The following is an 18,246-nucleotide window of genomic DNA, read 5'->3' as shown; positions in this document are numbered from 1 at the left end:
CTGTTTGGTATGGCTGGGCCGACACGCTGGGCCAAACCTGCCTGCTCACACCAAGTCTGAGAGCGATGCGGGCCCTTGGACAAAAGCAGGGACATCTGCAGGATTTATACTAAGTTATACACCACAATGGGACGGGGAGATTTGGAGTAAGGAGAAATTAAGAACTTGCATCTAAATTAAGACTGACTACCTGCAAGAACCATGTATCGTGTATAATTTCTACCTGTAACTTGACAACAATTCAACAGTGCAATATCCCTGTGTATATATGGTGTATATAAGTATACCCATTTTTCATGTGCTCAGTTTCTTATTTCTGTATTTATAGTTGTAATATTTTGGAGGATTACTGCACATATTTAGACCCAATGCACATACTTTTTATACAACTTTATAAGTCATGCACAAACCTTTTTTTTACAAAGTTGTAAGGCACACATTTCTATTTTTCCTATTTCTTCTCTATTTCTTGTAATTTAATTCTTCATTTGAGAATTGAGCAACTGCAACTGACCCAAATTCCCCGTAGGGATCAATAACGTATCTCTGACTCTGATTTACAGAGAAGACAAAGGTCCCAATGCGTGCCTGTCTGAGGAGCAGCATCGGTGTATTTTGTGTGATCTTAAATAAATTTCATTTTGTCTTCCACTGCACTGCATATAGCAGTTTAATGAGGCCTTTATTTGAAAAACGGAAGCAGCAAATCCTGATTTATTTTGGTCTTGTGGGGGGAATATGTTCTGATGGCCCTTTAATAAGAAGGTTTTTATTTTTGCAAAATATTTACAAATGACATGCAGGAGAAGACAGAGCATCTTATACTCCTGCTAAATTTGTAATGTTGTCGTGCATCATGTGAAAATTTACATTATGCATTTCTGAAATTCTGAGTTTACAATATGCTCTATATATTTTGTGACTTTTGTGAGTGTGCAAAATGATCATCTTGGTGGTGTGTGTGGAAATACACTAAAAGGTGTATGACACATAAATAAAATAAAATAGGTATAAATAATAAAATATAGTGGACATGAGCGCATGCATTTTTCATAAAGAGAGTGTGTGAAGCCTCGGGGTGAAAACATGGTGCTAATCTCTGTGCTGCTGATTTTTATTTCTCGCACAATTCTGTTCAAAATACTTTCGGCTGCATTTGTCTCACGCTGAACCTTCACTTCGATTTTCGTTCCTGCACAGCAGTCAATCCAACTCTCGTAGGTCCTAAACCCTTCCAAAAACCCCCCCGTCATACCAAGACAAGCCGTCTGAGGAGGACGCACAATAAAACCTGAGCTCAACATTTCAGCAACTCCTCTGCAGCTGCTCTTCTAAGCTTCTTTGTGGGAGTCTGGCCAGCAGCCCTGTGGTCGAGTGTTTCAGCTCCCCATGAAGATAAAAAAAAAAACAAAAAACAAACTGTTTAAGGGAGTGCCAAATTAACAAGACACACCTAGAACAGGTGTGGGGAGAGTGTGTGAACATGGTGACCGTTTGATTATTTTTCATCATAACCCACAAGCTGTAACATCTCCAATATGACAAATTCTCATTAACTTCAATGCTCATGGAGATGTGGTGAAGAATAAATTAATAAATCAACCAGTGTAACAAAGACGAGGAAGCCATCGACCTGTTTTTTTTCTCACCGGCAGAAATCAGAGGCAGCTCACGCCAAGGTAAACATTGTTTTAGCAAATGTTGGTATTTCTACCTGAGCAGAGTATGCCTTTGTGTCGGGCACAGGAGAAGTCGTCACACTCGCAGAAGCTGCCGTAGATCTTGCCAAACTCTGACTCATAGCACAGGCACTGGTTGCAGCTGCACTCCCCTCGGCCGCTGCAGACCTGCTTGCCCTCGGCCTCCCGGCAGGCGCTGAGGTACATGCTGCTGGTCTCGCCCTCCTGGCACTCGCAGCGGGCGCCCAGGTAGCCCGGCTCACAGCGACAGGTGCCGCAGTTATAGGTCCCTGTGACGGGAAAAGCAGTTCGTTCAATTCAAGAGGGGATAATTCTACCATTATACCATCATTATCTGTGTGCTGCTGCCGTGCTCCAGCAATTTGTGCTATGATTCATGCTTTTCCCGCTTGTTTGACTGTTTCTTTTTGTCATTATGACACATCATACATCATCTATACACACGGTTTTCATCTATGCACACGGTTTTTTGCACATTTTTTTTTGGTTTTGTTTTTTGCACATTGGGTACTTAGATCTCTGGTGTCATCTTTTATTCTTTATTTTTTAGTTATTTAATCTTGTAATCTGTGGATACTGTTGAAAACTGTGAATTTCCTTCGGGATGAATAAAGTATCAATCTATCTATCTATCTATCTTACGGGCCAAAATCTGTGTTTGATTCGACCAGTCTAAATTTGGTTTCGCTGACTGGATTCGAGATAATAATTACCCCACTTGACAACTACTGCACTCCTAGTCAGGCCTGGAGGAAGCTTCCCATTCTCACTCATTCTTCTCAAAATTTCTTTCTTTTTTGACTTTTGTTTTTTTCTTGTCCACTGTGAGGGTTCAGGTCAGGGTGTGTCATTTTGTTGTTTTTTTTAACTGTGGGTCTGTAAAGTCCTTTGAGACTGTAAACAGTGATTAAGGCCTATAAATAAACTTGGACTTGATTACTGATTTAAACGCAGGGCCGAGCCTTCTAGTCCACATGGTTTTCAACAATTCCTAAATCTTTCATAGTTTCCAATCAGAAAGCTAAGCCGACTGCAGACCCATTTGGTTTGACACCTGTCATGTTTTAGACTTTCCCTAGAACTTGTCTTAATTACTCTCTGAGGAGGAGAAAAAAGACAAAAATGTTTTATGCATTCCTGCCCAAGAAAGTTGTCAGCTGAAGTGTTTTTGTGGCTGTAAAATGCTAATGAATGGATGATCAAAAGATGTTTAGCCACCATTTCAAGCTAAGTAAAATGTGACTACAGCATGGGATATTGTACTCTGATTGTGCTATTCTTTTTGTTCTTATTATTAAATGAATATTTGTTTCCATGTGGATCCACTAAAACTGATCCAAGCTGAGTTCCAACCCTGTTACCTATGGAGCTGCAGATGCTGCTGTTGGCTCTTGCTGTGCGGCTGCAGCTGCAGTCACACCGATAATCCACGGCCACTTCCAGGCGGTCCTTGAAGCCCACAGGCTTGATGGTGAAGCTCTGGTCGGTGCCGCGGGGAGGACAGCTCCTCGCCTCCACGCTCACGTTGAATGACACCTGGGAAGACGAAGCAGCGGTGCGACGGTCAGCTAAAGCATTAAGGGTGTTTCAGACAAACCAATCAGCTACGGCACTGACGCAAAAAGATAGTGATTTCCTGTTTGTTGCATAAAGAGGGTGAAGAGAAGTTCAGATGAGATGAGCAAGCAGATGAAAGATCAAGCAATTACACAAAAACTTCTAAACGGACAAAATAAACATCCATACTGTGACAGAACCATAAGATCTTAAAATTATATTTTGTGTCCTTATTTATCAACAATCCAATCCAATCCCATCCCCATATTGCATTTGGTCTCATACAGACACCATCCCTACAACAGCTTGTCAGCTAGACTGTGGATGTGAACTGTGCATGACCCTGTTATGGTGCATTCACATGTTTGCATTGACTCACACAAGGAAGTGTTTACAAGCAGGGAGGACCGGGTTTCTTCCGTTTTTTTTCCGATTGGCCAACAGAGTCAGACCGGTGTTCAAAGCAAAAGAAACAGCCTCGAGGCCATTCATTCATGATTAGGACGAACCTAAATTTTCTAATTTGACTGCAATGCCGGCACATTCAGCTGCGGTGCTATACTGTCATCCACATAATGTGCCTGGAAAGTAGGGCTGGCAAGGAACAAGAGGATGCACCTTCTAAATTACATGAGTTCCCAACCCAGTCGATTTTCCAAGTCACAACAAAGGCTGGTTTCAACTCTGCAAATGTGGCAGTAGAATCAGAGAGTTTTCAGAGATGAAACACAATAAAACATGTTGCAGGATAAATTAAGCATCAGCTCCTTCTCCTGATTCACAATTCGTGCCACAATATGAGGCAGTAAGCTGACAGAGGGAGAGACGGCTCTACTTTATTAAACTAACATAATTATTTTAATTAATAGGCCTTCTGCCAAAAAAAATGTATTATCACAAGTTTCAAAGTTGATGGACCAGTTGGTAGCTGGTTAGTAATAACCACAAGAGTTCTAAGAAAACATCTGAGCATTTAAAATCCATCAAATTCATACATACTGCAAAGCTGCATAATGAATTTAATTGCTGGCCAGGATGAAGCTACCAGGATGCAACTTTGTCTGAATAATGAGACAGCACACAGGCAACAGTTATAAATTATTGTTATATATTTTTTTAAGATTTGTAAATATAAATGAATTATTAAAATGGTTAGACCTAAATCAAGCTAAATTCATGGTCCTCCAGTGTGTAATTAAAAAGTAGGCGACATGTGGGAGAGAAATGCATGCAGATTTATACTTCAGGCCTGATTAATTTGTTTGGGTTCGGATCTGGACTGAAGTCAGTCTGTGAGGAGGCCTGGGCAGGTGTGAGATTCCCAGCCTGGATTTCTGTCCCAGTCCGGCCCTGACTTTGACTTTGTAGATTAATCAGAGCCAATTGCGAGAGATGACACGAGACCAACACCCATTTGATTGTTCTGAGGAAGGAAGTCATATGAAGAGCAGGAGGAACTCTCTGTTTTGGCCTGCTCTAACACGAGCAGGGCCCTATTTTTCTCTCTACTCTCAACTATGCCACAACAACCATCTTCAGCAACATCTGTCCAACGCTCAGTGTTTTTTTTGTTTTTGTTTTTGTTTTCCTTGGTTTTGTCGGCATGACTTAACGACAGATAAAATGATACGGCAATAAATCTGCATAATCGCCTGTAATGTGTATGTCAGTTTCACCTCAACGCCTCCTGTGTCACCCTACTCCAGCACCAAAAGCAAAAAATGAAGACATACAAACTTTGAAACTACAGCATCCAGTCTGACTGCCCGCAAAATACATAGGAAAACGGAATTCACATATTTGTATCTAAAACAAGTAGCATGAACACCACGGGGGGGCAACAGCTGTACAAATAATTCAGTGGATGTCAAGGAGTCTGGCAAGCTTGACTGTTATCATCCATCTTGGCTCCGTGTCCCCTTGGTTAGTCAGAAATCCCCAGGGGTGCAGGGGAGGTGACTTGGTGCGCTTTGAAGCTCCCAGAAGAAGCTCTTATCCCTCAGCAAGACAAACTTAGGACTAAGACCCAAAGCAAATATTACACCCTCGCAGCCGCGGTCAGACCTGCTGATCTTGGCCACAACAACTGTGTGTATTGATCTGGATCTTCTAAGGAAAGAACATCCTCTCGTCAACCTAAGGTACCGATGAACTGCTTATTTCGAGACTTATCAAATGTTATTCCCCAATCTCGTCTTCCTTTGTTCGCAGTCTCAGAAAAGCTGTTGAAATAAGAGAGTGGAGAAGAGAGGGGTGCAGATGGGAGAGGTCACTGACTTCTAGCTGGGATGGTCTCTGTTTCCGCCTGTAGGGAAGTTGACAACAATCCCAGCTCTCGCCTTCAAAGAAAGGTATCACTGATAATTCAAGTGCATATTTCGCAATGCACGAAAGTAGCTCTGCTCAAAATAAGCACTGATGAACTTGCGTGAACCCAACACGGCTTGGTATCAGGGCATCACGGAGGTGTGGTGCTGTTTGGGAGTTGCCTTAGACCAACTCACGACACCGCTCTTTCATGATACAGGAAGAGCTTATGTAACTTGTTAGCCAAGGAAGGCCTGTCCTTTCCTTTCTGCCTGCAAACTTTGCCCACTGCAGCATGTGCAAGCTTAACAAGTTAACAAGGGACACAATTGCATTTACTGTAAATTTGAGTCATGAGGTGGCCAGTCCACCCAATCACGTGGCTCGTTAGGGCAACTATGAGGTTGTGGAGTAACAGAGGGGGCAAAAAGTAGCGGGGAATTAACTGCCAGGAAATGGGAAGGCACAGTGGTGGAGAAGATATGGAAAGAGAGGGGGGGGAAAAGAGGGAGAAGAGGCTAGATCTCAGCTCGACTCACTGAAAGAAAAGTCTCAATGCATATATGGGTCAATGAGTAATGTAATTCAAGTGACGATCAGTGAGCCAGAGACTGAGAATGTGGGAAATCACATCAGGGAGGGAAACGATGCAGACAGTTATAAGGCTGTGTTATGGTATGATGTAAGCGGTGGGACGGTTGAAACGGATTAATAGACACAAGGAGGAAAAACATTCACAATCATTCATTGTGCATGCACACGTACACACAAACACGAGTATTCGAGCGGGAAAAGAACTCTCAAGTCTTTCTAAAATCTTAGCAGTTTCTCGTGACCGAAGGGGGCTTTCCTAATGACAGAGAAAAAACAAAGATTGTAACCATGGAAAAATAATTTGGATGATAGAATTCTTATGACTGTCTGGAATTCAAATAACTGGGACACAGTGCGTAGAAGGTCAAACAAAACAGCGCATAATTCAATTCAAAGGCTTCTGGTTTGTTTGGACAAAATTTATTTAAACGAGACGTGGTATGTTCACGCGGACTTGGCTTCATTCATATGCATAGGACGATTTAGCCGGCATACAGTTCTGAGAGCGCTGCACTGAAAAAGGATGCTGGCTCAACTTTATATGCTCCGGCTAGCATTCGCTCTGTTATTTCTTTCAGGGCTTGTGGTTTCACAAACCTCCTTCTGCCCACTTTTTGTGCGAAGTCATTGAGATGCAGCATCAGGCTCGATGGCAAGCACACAGAGACACAGTGACTGACACCTGGGCTTTGCCATGTCCCCAGTAAAGAGTGGGAAGCTTGGCACCCAGTGGACTCTGCCTCAAATACCCCCCCTGCTTCCCCGCTGAGGACAAAAGACAAGAGCAGGGCCCATCACCCCAAGCTCTCGAGATGGTCTCTTGTCCATTCACTGGCGTTATTCTGCCTCCATCACCCGCAATTCCTCCACCACCCATTCCCATCCTTACATTGTCCCAGTCAAATAAAAAAGCTGGGAGAAAGGCGCTGGGGGGTTTGGGAGAAGAATTCCACAGGGCTGGGGCTCACTGCATGGTGGCATGTACAAAGTAGCCCCTTGCAAGCATTTTCAATGGATCCTGAACTCAATACAAATCTTTATTGGAGACCAGCGTAGAATGCAAGAGAACCACTGGAGGGATCTGGACCGTGCAAAATTCAAAAGCGATTAGGATACGCAATCATCCCACGTCACCTGACCTTTGTTTTTGTTCGGTGGGACAAAAGAAGAGAATGGATTCAAATGGGGTAAATGCTGCTAACATGCTGGACACAGGCCCAAATAACAGCCATGGAAGAAACATTAGTCTTCAATTCATCACTCCCCGACCCACTCCCACCCCCCGATCATTCATCTCAGTGTCAGCATTCTTAGTCTGGGTATCTGCAACGTTAAAACAGCCAATTTAAAAATGTTTTTGAGACCGTTTAATGCTACCTGAAATTGAATTTCAGACTATTATATTATAAAAACCCTTCTGACACTATGAAGAAAAAGAACAACAGGAAATTTAGGACATTTTTAAGGAACATGAAGTCCAGTTGTGTTTAGTAAAGCAGAAACAATGAAAAAACATGCTTTCCATAATCTATTAAAACCCTATTCAGTATTAATCCAAGAGTGGACATGCAGCACTGAGATATCAAAGACTTTCCCTTTGGGGATCAAGGAAGTATTTCTGATTGTGATTCTGACTGCTTATTGAAAAAACCTCTAACGACAACATTTAAGATATTTTAATAGTTTGTAAAACCTTAAACTTACGTAATGTGTTTTAAGATGTATGTTTTGGGACCTGCACATACATTGTAAGCGTCACTACTTCTATGACCTTGATGCCTCCAATCCATCAGCGCACCAACCAAAAATGTTACTTGGAAATTCAGAAAAGCAGAACTCATTCCCAGAGGAGACAAATCTTTATTATTTAGATTCTCACTGCTTTCCTGGCCCTTCTTTGGCTCCCCTGGGGCTCTGGGCCTAATCTAGGACCACCTCTCTGAAAACGACCGGCACCAGGCACTGTATTATTCATTACAACACAATCCCACACGGACAGACAGAGAGGGAGGCTGCAGTGGGACCTACAGAGAGCACCGTGCAAAAAAGACAAAACCCTGAGATATCTCTGGGGAACATGTGTGAGACTTGAAGTATTTCCCATATTTGTATTCCCTTTTGATTGAATCCAGCCAAGAAACCCAAGAAACACCAGAGCAAATGTACCCTAAGGAATGAAGAGCCTCTGCCAAGAAAGTTGTGTTGCAGTGATGGTGGCCCTTCCTGCTTACTGAAACAGAGGCATTAACTGTCTAAAAATGCAGTAAAAAAAAACAAACAAAAAACTATAAGAAGTACATTAAATACAACTCCACAAGCAATGCAAAGCAGCAGAGATTAACAGCAACAGATAAGGGAAGGAGATTGGTGCAGCTGCTTAGAGGATGTGCTGAAGGAAACTGTCTATCCACGGAAACTTCACTCTCAAACTCAGTCAGGGTGATTTTCATTTCACTGTGGCTGAAGTTCTTCACAGGTGTCAATGCTGTCTCTTGGGTAACACTGATAAAAAAAAAACACCACCCCTCCTGTATCATCTGGTGCAGTTAGGTTTCATCAAACAGGAACTCTCCTCTAAGAGGATTCAAAGGTCACACTGCGTTCGTCCCAGGCTGCCAAGTCACAACTTGCTTTCTTTAATCATTGGCTGTGAATATCACTGAGTGAATGTCACTCTCAGCAGAGCAGATGGAGAGTAGTCTGCTAAAGCTTACTGAACATATCCACCCCATTTTGAACCTGTCCATGGTCTAAGATTACATCCTTACAGCCCCCTTGGGCTGCATCATAAGACTGAGGAACATCCGCTGCCTTCAGCAGGTAGAGAGAAGAGGTAAAGCGAGAGGCCTGAGAAGCCCTGCCTTTTAAAAACCTCTTGTCTCTCTTCAGCAGTACGGGTTGGATCATTTTGTGTCTTATCCTCTAATAAGGGCCTTATACCATAAGATGGCTGTTGTGTCATCACGGTATATCTTTGTACACATTTGCCACAAGTGCATTTACACATACCAGAACAATTATTTTCATGTTTAGAGAAAGAAAGGCAAAAATGGGCCTTTCTTTCTGAAGCAGTAAATGTAACATAATGTGGTAGCATACACAGATTCCAGCTCATGTGTCAAAACTTCACATTGCATGTGTTATGACTGAACAATCTGATGTTACACAGTCTGAATGTTGTCAATTTCAATGCTTCTGGATGACATTTGGCAAAATGTATTCATATAATAAATGATTTGTTCAAAAACAGTCATCTTGTAGACCCCAAAATGATCCAATCTTCTCTACTATTGAGAAGGGATTTGCAGAGATCCAAAACCCACTGGACAGTTAAGATTAAAGTGGAATAAATTCCTTTTAATCTGACAGAAAAAAGGCAAATAAAATATGCAGAAATTTCAAGGGCTTAAGAGATGAGTAAAATATTTGGAATTTGCAAAAACTGAGAGGAGTTTGACAGAGGAGGGGGGCCTGAGGGACTCACCGTGTCTCCTATCTTGAGATCGGCACACTTCCTGAGGCCCGGCAGAGGCTGTCCATCCTGGCAGGTGGCGGTGAAGGACAGACTAATGTCCTCCGGATGGTCCCACACTGTCAGCTCCACTTTTGAGCGGATGTTCTGAGTGGGAGAAAGTCAGACACAGGTTCTCGGTCTATTATTAAAGAGTTAACTTTTTATAACCGATCACTGTTTTCAGGGATTAAAGCAAGAAAAATTTCTGAGCCTGAAAAGCTGCCCAGGGGTAAAATGTGTATATTGTATTCGAATAAGTATTTTCTAAATCTGAAACAGCTGTATCCCTAAAGAACTTTGAGCCCTGTGTTTTGCTTTGCTTAAATTAATATTGGCCAGTTGTCCATGACATTAAAATACATCAAATCCATCCAAATCCTCTCTATGCATCTGTTGCTGGCAGAGAGGACTTCCAGCGGCTGCCACTCTGCATGTTAAATGTTTCCAGTGTCCTGAAACGAGAGCCACATTAACACGCTGGCACTCAGCATTTTATACTGAAACCACCTCTGACTGGCTTGTCATGCCTGTTGCTAAATCCGTTTGAGTAACAGAGTGGAAAAGAGTGAAACCTGTGGGAATGTATTGGTGGATTTAGGCAGTTAATCTTGCCTTTCTTATAATCTTTAACCCAAAACCACAGAACCTGGGCATGGATACAGATATTGTGCGTGCGTATTGCGAGATATCAAAGCTGTTCTCCGTGCCAGCTGCATTTGGGTCGGTGCAACATGTGCAGACCTACATGTGTAGTCATACATGCATATTAACCGCTACGCAAGTGTGAGTAGAATAAATCAGAATCGTAATTGATGCACACAGATAAGCATGCACTTGTGCTCATTGACTCACACAGACACATTTATTTACCCTTCCCTGACCCTTCATACACAGCAAGCTGACAGTTTTCCTGCTACAATCAAATTGTATGAAAAGGAGGCAGTTATGAAACGTAACCTCACAGTGTTTGGTGCAGCCTCTGTACATAGCCAACAACCCCCGTGTGGTGAATCTAAAGTGGCAGCTGGAATGTTAATAAGGTCATGAGTCACAGCACTTCATTCTAGCTCAGATGCGCACACACACACATACACACACACGCTGAACATGTCAAGTCTTTGTTTGACACAAGTTTCAGTTACATAGAGAATATGGCGTCCTCATGCCAGGGGCAGAAACAAGTTGTTGTTCTTCCCAGCTGAGGCAAGGAAAAATCTGGACCGGCAAAAACCCACACAGTTAGGAAAATATTTAGGGAAAAGTTGACTAAATGCACAAAAATGTTTGGTTTCAAAGAGTGCAGAAAAACAAATTCTTTTCTTCCTTGCTGCTAAAAAATGCCCAAGTGAAGGCATTCACAAGAGTGTCAGCCTTCAGTTAAGGGGCCAGACAAAGGCCACAGTGAATAATGAACAATAATAATAAATAACTGTGAATAATGTGTCTTGAATACGGTGGATAATTATTAAGAGTGTGTATATCAGTAGAGACAGCCAACATTAATTTGGAGTCCAAACATAGCACAGCTCTTGGAAAGAAGAGATGATTATATTTTAAGATGTTGCAGAATAACAGATTACTTTTCAAGCTCAGTTAGAGACAGACTTTTATGCTGTTTCATTATTATGCTACCACGTTTTTCAGTCATGACTGGCTTTCTTATTATTTATCTTGTTGTAGCAAAGCACTATGCGACACTATTTAAAAACAAATTAGTTATCAAATTAAATTTAACAAATTATTATTTTTAACACTATTAAAATACAACAGAAGAAGAGTTGAATTTAAGAAAAGTTCAGCGTCAGAGCTCATGTTCATTTAAACGAAAGCTGCAGCAAATGAGAGCTGTTTTTTCCATAAAGTTAGGAAGTGAGAAACATATGTTAACCCCGACAGCTTGATTTTTCCAAATCTTCCAAATAAGCCAGCACATCAAAATAAATTTAGAGCAGCTAAACGGGAGAAACTAAAATCACCTGCACAATAAATTACTGGCTTTTGGATTAGATCATATTAGGTTTGCAGAGCGGAAGACGGCTGCAGGACAGCCACATCTCTTGCCTGACCCTGCTGCAATCCATTTCCTGTGTGATGTGGAACAGCAGGAGACTCAATTGGGCCCATAAAACTGGCCCTTTATCAAAGTGGTGCAGTGCCATTTGTTCTGTGTGAGTTTCTTCTGGCAACATATGATGCGTTATCTCATCCTTAAGCAATCCCAAACAGCTTGGCGCTCGGCTTACTCTTTCCTAAACTTGCATTTCGACTATTTTTATCCACCAATTCTTGGTTACTGGATGAATGCGTGGTGTGGCGCTATCACAGTGTCGAAATCCCTCTTTGTCACACACAGAGAAACACTCACTCCCCTCCACAGTGCACGCAAGCACATATTTCCTTTACTTACATTGTAGGCATTGATGATAAGTTGAATAATATTCTTAGAGTCCTGGTCCAGGATTTCTACTGTGGTTCCCGGTATCAGTGCAGTAAAATTCTTCATAGAAAGACATAAAATAACAGAGACAGCATTAGAGATAATATATTTAAACTTTTAGGAAGAGAAACAGAAGGAGCATCTGATCTTTAAATACTAAGATAACAAGCTCTATGGCAAAATAAAAGTACCTTATAAATGACGTATAACCGTTTGGTGACCGCAAAGATGAGATAGATGTTGTTTTCTGCCAATTTCTCCCCCAGGAGAGCCAGGGAAGGGTAGTCCTATGGAGAGACACAGGGAGATAAACTTGTGAGGATGGGGGCACCACGGCTAGTTTTTCACATGAATAAAGCTCCCAACTTCCTGTCAGGAAGTTAGTGAAAGGAAGTCATCGCTCTTCTGATCCCAGTGTTGTGTTTACATTACACTCCCGGCTCATGTTGGGTTTTTTCAAGCAAAGGTTTGAGAATGAAGTCTCCAGTGGTTTCTTTCACACAAACGCAACATATTCATTGCGTTTCAAGAGTCTGAAGCCGAGCTCGGATTTTGAAATTGCAGCGTGCGGTGTAGTTACTGTTACTGTCTTTGGATGCAATTCAATCCACACTGGGATTCCCATTTGGGACGAGCCTTGTGAAAGTCCTAATTGTATCAATTACTGGTCCAGCAGTCGCACAAGTAACAACAAGGCACATTGTGTTCCACAAACAGCAAGAGAAACAAACTCAACATGTTTTGCCAGCACAAAGCCAATACAATCCAAGCATGCAGTCGAGTTAACTTTACTTGTTTTCTAATTGAATTTGTCTACTATAGCTCTCATATGATGCAACAAGACCATACTGTTGTAGGAAAAGTGATTCAAAAAGACTTAGGATTAGTCTCTGGAAATTATGTAGCAGTTTTATGGGGTGAAAAAGTAGAACAAAATCAGTCTAACTCCTTTTGACATGTGTGCATTACAGGGAAGTATAGTACAATCCACATGATGCTGATTTATATAGTATTAGCCCTGTATTGTCTTCAAATACTACAGTGTGTATTATTATGCATGAAAGGCCCCCTTTGATTTGATTTCGTCTAATCGAAAAACTCTAAATCAGCTCCACGTTGGTCCTGCTTTTCCATCATATCTCTCTGATCAAAAGTGCCCTTTAGCAGCTATGTAACAGGGGTTGTGGCAGCCTAATGAAGTGAAGCAAGATTTTCACCATGATGTCACTGGCTTGCAAATGCGTGCCAAGGATATTTAGAGAAGATATCACTCTTTCCCTCGTTAACAGCACTGCCCTTGAGCATCAGTGCTATTATCTGGCTTTACTGTGCAGCTCCCCGGTGTGGGAGTGTGTGTATTTCGATCCATCTCTCTCTTTTTGCAACCACCACCACCACTGTCTGTTATTGTTAAAAAGGACATGCCCCTGATCAACTTGCGTGGTTAAATTAGTGTTAAAAAACTGCCTTGCTTCACTTCAACCTAAGACTCTTAAGTGTTTCTCTGGTGTAAAGAGCGAATTAGCTAACTGAAGTTAATTGGGCATGAAGAAACTTCCCAAATCAAGTTATTTAGGCTTGGATAAGAGCCAAGTGGAGTTAGAAATCCTCAAAAGCTCTGCATACCTTCTTATGAAAACTTAACCCTTTTCATCAAAAGGAGGCAACAAGCTCCACTCATAATCTATTTTAAGTCATTCTTCAAAGCAAACATGCCTGATTCCAAAGTGTAATCCTGAGCAAACTCCATGGGGAAAGCACCTCGGCCTTATTGAACAATGACAAAACGGCACGGCAAGCATGAGAATATGGATTGAAACGGAGAAGCGCAGCCGAATGCAGGTGTCAGGTTTCTTGGGGGAGTGTGTGGCTGCAGGGTGAATGTGCTGCGGAAAGATCTGCGATAATTCCCCTTAGGTTCAGATTTCAAACACGAATAGCTAGCTAGTGCAAATTTCATGCAAACTGTTGCACTGGCAGGATGACTTTAGCGGCTGCCAACATTTTTGCCTTGTATCTGAACCACATAACATCCCTGCCTCCCATCTTACCATCATAGTGGAGGCGCTGTACTCGTTGTTGCCATCCAGGTGGCACCGCCCGTCATGAGGCTGGACCAGGCCGCCCAGCTTGCCATCCAGAGCCAGGTGGGGCACGTCGTCTGTGGCAAACACCAGCAGGTGGTAGGCCTCCTTCCTCCAGCCTATCCTCTCCTGTTTGGAGGGCATGGTGGGTTAGAACAGGGGTTTTCAAATGCTTTCATGTCCTGGACCCCAAAGTTGACTGATTTTTTTGTGTGTGTGTGCTGGAAGTGCAATATGTAATTTTGAGAGGAAAAAAACAAACAAACTCTGAAAAGCCATTAAATTCTGCAGTACATAAAAAATATATTACATTTTGCATAGAAACAAACAAATAAACCATCCTTTGCAGAAATATGGCACACTGAAAAGTTACCAGTTCACTGTTGTTGTTTACAATAACAGGGTCTGCAATTTTGTTCACATACAAAGTTACTATTCAAAAAGGCATCCTCTACTCTTCTGTTTGGTTTAAAGTGTTCAAAGATTTTATTTTTCTTTTGATTTGTTAAATTAATTCATAAAAAAATGCGTGCATAGCAGCAGGCTCTGTGAATATATACAAATATTTGTCAAAGCTACATAGTGCACCTTTAAATATTAAATTGTTTAGATGTCATACTTGCGCACTGACACTGATTAAAACATGGTAAAATAATCCCATAACTATTTTGCAGCGTCACAGTTTCTAGTGAATGAAATTATAGTGAAGTTAAACTACTCCTCATTTCACTGAGGACTCCCTGTAAGCCTCTCAAGGACCCCTGGGGGGGCCCTGGACCCCACTTTGAAAACCAGCGGGTTAGACCACAGAACAGACGGCTTCTCAGTCGCTTTATGACAAACTTCCTGTCGAGTGCAGGAAGTACAAAACACAAGCTTGCTGCTATTATTTAGATTTGTCTAGTTACAGCACGTTGAACAACTGCATGGAATATAACCTTAAAAGTCACCACAGCAGAGATCTATGAAACAAACTCTGCTGCAAGACTATAAAGAATAAGCATGAAGCCTCAATAAAAGAGCTTTCATACGCCAGATAAAAAGGAACAACACATCAAAATAATGGCCTAATAGAAAGATTTATATTCAGGCAATTATGGCTTTATTCAAAAAACGTTCTGTTATGACTTTCAGGAAGACTGAGAAGCACTGATCCAAATTAGCAGACACAAAAACGACAGAGAGCGTGTAACAGCAGCCAGAGCTTTCTCCAGCACACCCAAGCCTGGCCATTATCAATGGGAAACAGAGGGGGACAATAGGCAGTGGCAGCGTGCGCGGTAGCCAGAGTGCTGACTAATGCATGACGCTAAACAAACATAACCTTTCAACCAGAGACAGAGGCATGAAGGCAGCCATTTGTAATTCCATTGTCCATTATAATGGCAGTTACAGTATGCAAAAACGCTGTGGGCTCACCCGTCATACACAGGCCCCTTTGAGGTGAAGAAGAACTACATCAATGACAGTATTATTCGGCGATGGCTGTGCATAAAATACGGTGTGTGAGAAAGTTTTATTTGCCTGCCGAGGAACAATGACTGCGTCCTGCTGTTGAGGGCACTGAGGGGAAACAAATTTCTCTCAGGAGAACAAGCGGCGCTTAACTCACAGATGAATCATGTGCATTAAAACGTCGGCTGTAATTATCCTACTCAACAGAGAGCTGGAGCCAACATCACATCCTGCACGATCCTGGGCGCTGATGACTGTGTTTTCCAAAAGTTGGAAAAACTAAAGCAGCTGGGATCTGACAGTGCCCAACGGCTTTGAGTTTAGAGCCGTGGTTTTCAGAGACGGGTCCTGGAGGGTCTCCCAGGGGTCCGAATGAGGAATCGTCTAAATGCTGCATCCGAAAAACGCCTGGTGAAAGGCTGCGTTCAGACGCCTTTCACAAGCATTTATGCTCACCTTAAAATATATCATAACAATTATAAATACTGTTTTGTTGTATTTTATGGTATTTTTTGATCATTTATTTATTTATTTCTATTAATTATGCAGGATTTTGATACTTTTTTTTTTTTTTTACTACTATCCTGGTGTTTTTTATTTTTTGTGCTAATTTGCTAATCATCAGTTTTCCCATGTTTTTTCTAGGAAATCAAGTGAATTTACACAGTCCAAAGGGATAATTTTACTATTAATGACACTAGAAATTGTCACAGTACAAAAAATATAAATGATTATTTTAAAATGATGTTATAATCTCTTCTATAAATCTATAAACTCTTGAAATCTTTGTCAGTGTTCATGACTGGTATCTAAACTAAAGTATCTAAAGTTTTATACTTTCAAACAAACAATATCTTTTCTTATCAGGGTCCCGAAGGCAAAGTCTTTTCAGATGGCGGTCCGTGGCTCAATGAAAGTCAACTTGGGGGTCCAGAGCAGAACATGGAAAAGGTTTAAAATCCCTGATCAAGAAGATTATCACACTGTCTGCCTCCCTCAAGGCAATGTCTTTGTGGATCTGTGCCGGCATGATTATTGCAAAAAAACAGAAAAAGTTAACAAGGCTTCTGTTTTACCACCCATAAACTAAATAATTACACAGGATGGTAACTATTTTAAAACATATCCATGCTAAAAATAACAATCTAATTACTGATATATGGTTTACAGTGAATGAAATAAGAATAGCCTACATCAGTCAAGCCTATGGGCCACCCCGGCCCAGCCTCTTAACCAGTGAGTGTTTGAAATGCTGCAGTTACAGTAAATTACAAGGCAGGAGTTCAATGGAGGGAGTCATTCTCTTTCTGAAGAAAACAATTAAACTGGGAGAGGAAAACAGGGATATGACTGGGCCTGCTAGCAGTTCGTCCTCATGTTTAACCAGCTGCGCCAGACTGCTCTTCCTGTCTGTCCCCCCTGGTGCTTTTAATTAACAAGCAAATAGGCCAACCGCTCATCACGGGAGGATCTCAGCAGTCCAACAGTGGCTGAACCTAAATATGGGGTGGCCACTGACTACTGTCAAGTCACAAGTTCACAGCAACCCATGGTGGACCTGTGCAACCCACTATTAGGAAGAGGACGAAATTAAGAAACAAGAAGGAGTTCATTCAAATGAATGGGATAAAATTTGCTTGACTGACAGCTCACCTTACAAACAGAAGCCTGCAGGATGGCGTCAAACCCGCCCTCTGGTGCGTCCCGGTTGCGGGACACCATCTGCTTCTGCACCTCCTCGTTGAAACGGTCCACCTTGTCCGTCAGCGACAGGATGTGGCGGAAACCGAAGGAGGGGACACAGTTGGGGAACAGCTTGTACCTGTGGAGGGTGACACGTGTAATAGGGGTGTGAATCTTTGTCTTAACAGAGATTCAAATTAACTGGATGGTGACGGATTTTTTGGAACTATCCAGTTCAAAGGAAGACTGTAAAACACACTTAAAGTCAATGTTTTAATTCAGTATATTTAGCCAAACTTTTATATTCTCTAAACAAACACATGCAGTAATGTCTTTTGAAACATGAGAACCTTGAGACAACAAAATTACTTGAACGTCATCTGGGGAAAGAGAAGCATTATTGACAAAAAGTTTTAAGTCTAAAGGTAAGGTGGATCGTGAATGATTTGAGTCAAAGTACCTCATATTGATTCAGGTTAAAGTCAATGTTTCCTTCTATTTATTTGTTTTAGGAAATCAATGCAGCTGAATCAGCAGAATTTATTATTGATGCCATGAAAGAACTGGTGCACCCCTCATAAGGAGAGCCAGACTTCTCCTAAGACAATCATATCAAGGTGAATACCTACAGCAGAAAAGAGCTCTGGACTCATATCTCAAGCTTGGTATGGTTCTTTACTATTGTTTTGTGATGTATTTATGCCATTCATTGCTCTGTAAGCAACAATATGTCACACCTACTTTGAATAAAATACTATAAATAACCTTGTCTTGATTTGTGCATTAGATTGTTGTTAATAATCAAGGCTAAACCATCTGAACTCCAACAATATTAGCAGTTGGATTCTGTTCAGGATCACAGTGTTCATTTTGCACGGAGAAGAGCTCAATATTGTAAACAACAATGTAATTCTT

At 41.6% G+C, this 18,246-nt stretch overlaps 1 protein-coding gene across 1 annotated transcript in view; it reads right to left on the bottom strand.

The window, feature by feature from the left end:
• itgb5 (integrin, beta 5) overlaps positions 1–18,246 on the bottom strand; it is a 50,033-nt gene that overhangs the window by 28,667 nt on the left and 3,120 nt on the right. Inside the window, exons 5-11 of the mRNA XM_030080409.1 lie at positions 17,302–17,470; positions 14,161–14,322; positions 12,301–12,396; positions 12,080–12,169; positions 9,643–9,777; positions 3,062–3,236; positions 1,715–1,969 (exon numbers count right to left, since the gene is read on the bottom strand). Of these exons, the coding sequence (XP_029936269.1) occupies positions 1,715–1,969; positions 3,062–3,236; positions 9,643–9,777; positions 12,080–12,169; positions 12,301–12,396; positions 14,161–14,322; positions 17,302–17,470 (1,082 nt within the window). The remainder of the gene's footprint in view (positions 1–1,714; positions 1,970–3,061; positions 3,237–9,642; positions 9,778–12,079; positions 12,170–12,300; positions 12,397–14,160; positions 14,323–17,301; positions 17,471–18,246) is intronic.

The sequence above is a fragment of the Myripristis murdjan genome, chromosome 21 (assembly GCF_902150065.1).
Source record: "Myripristis murdjan chromosome 21, fMyrMur1.1, whole genome shotgun sequence".
Taxonomy (NCBI): domain Eukaryota; kingdom Metazoa; phylum Chordata; class Actinopteri; order Holocentriformes; family Holocentridae; genus Myripristis; species Myripristis murdjan.
The sequence above is the reverse complement of the archived record's forward strand: the minus strand, read 5'-3'. Positions and strand labels throughout refer to the sequence as shown.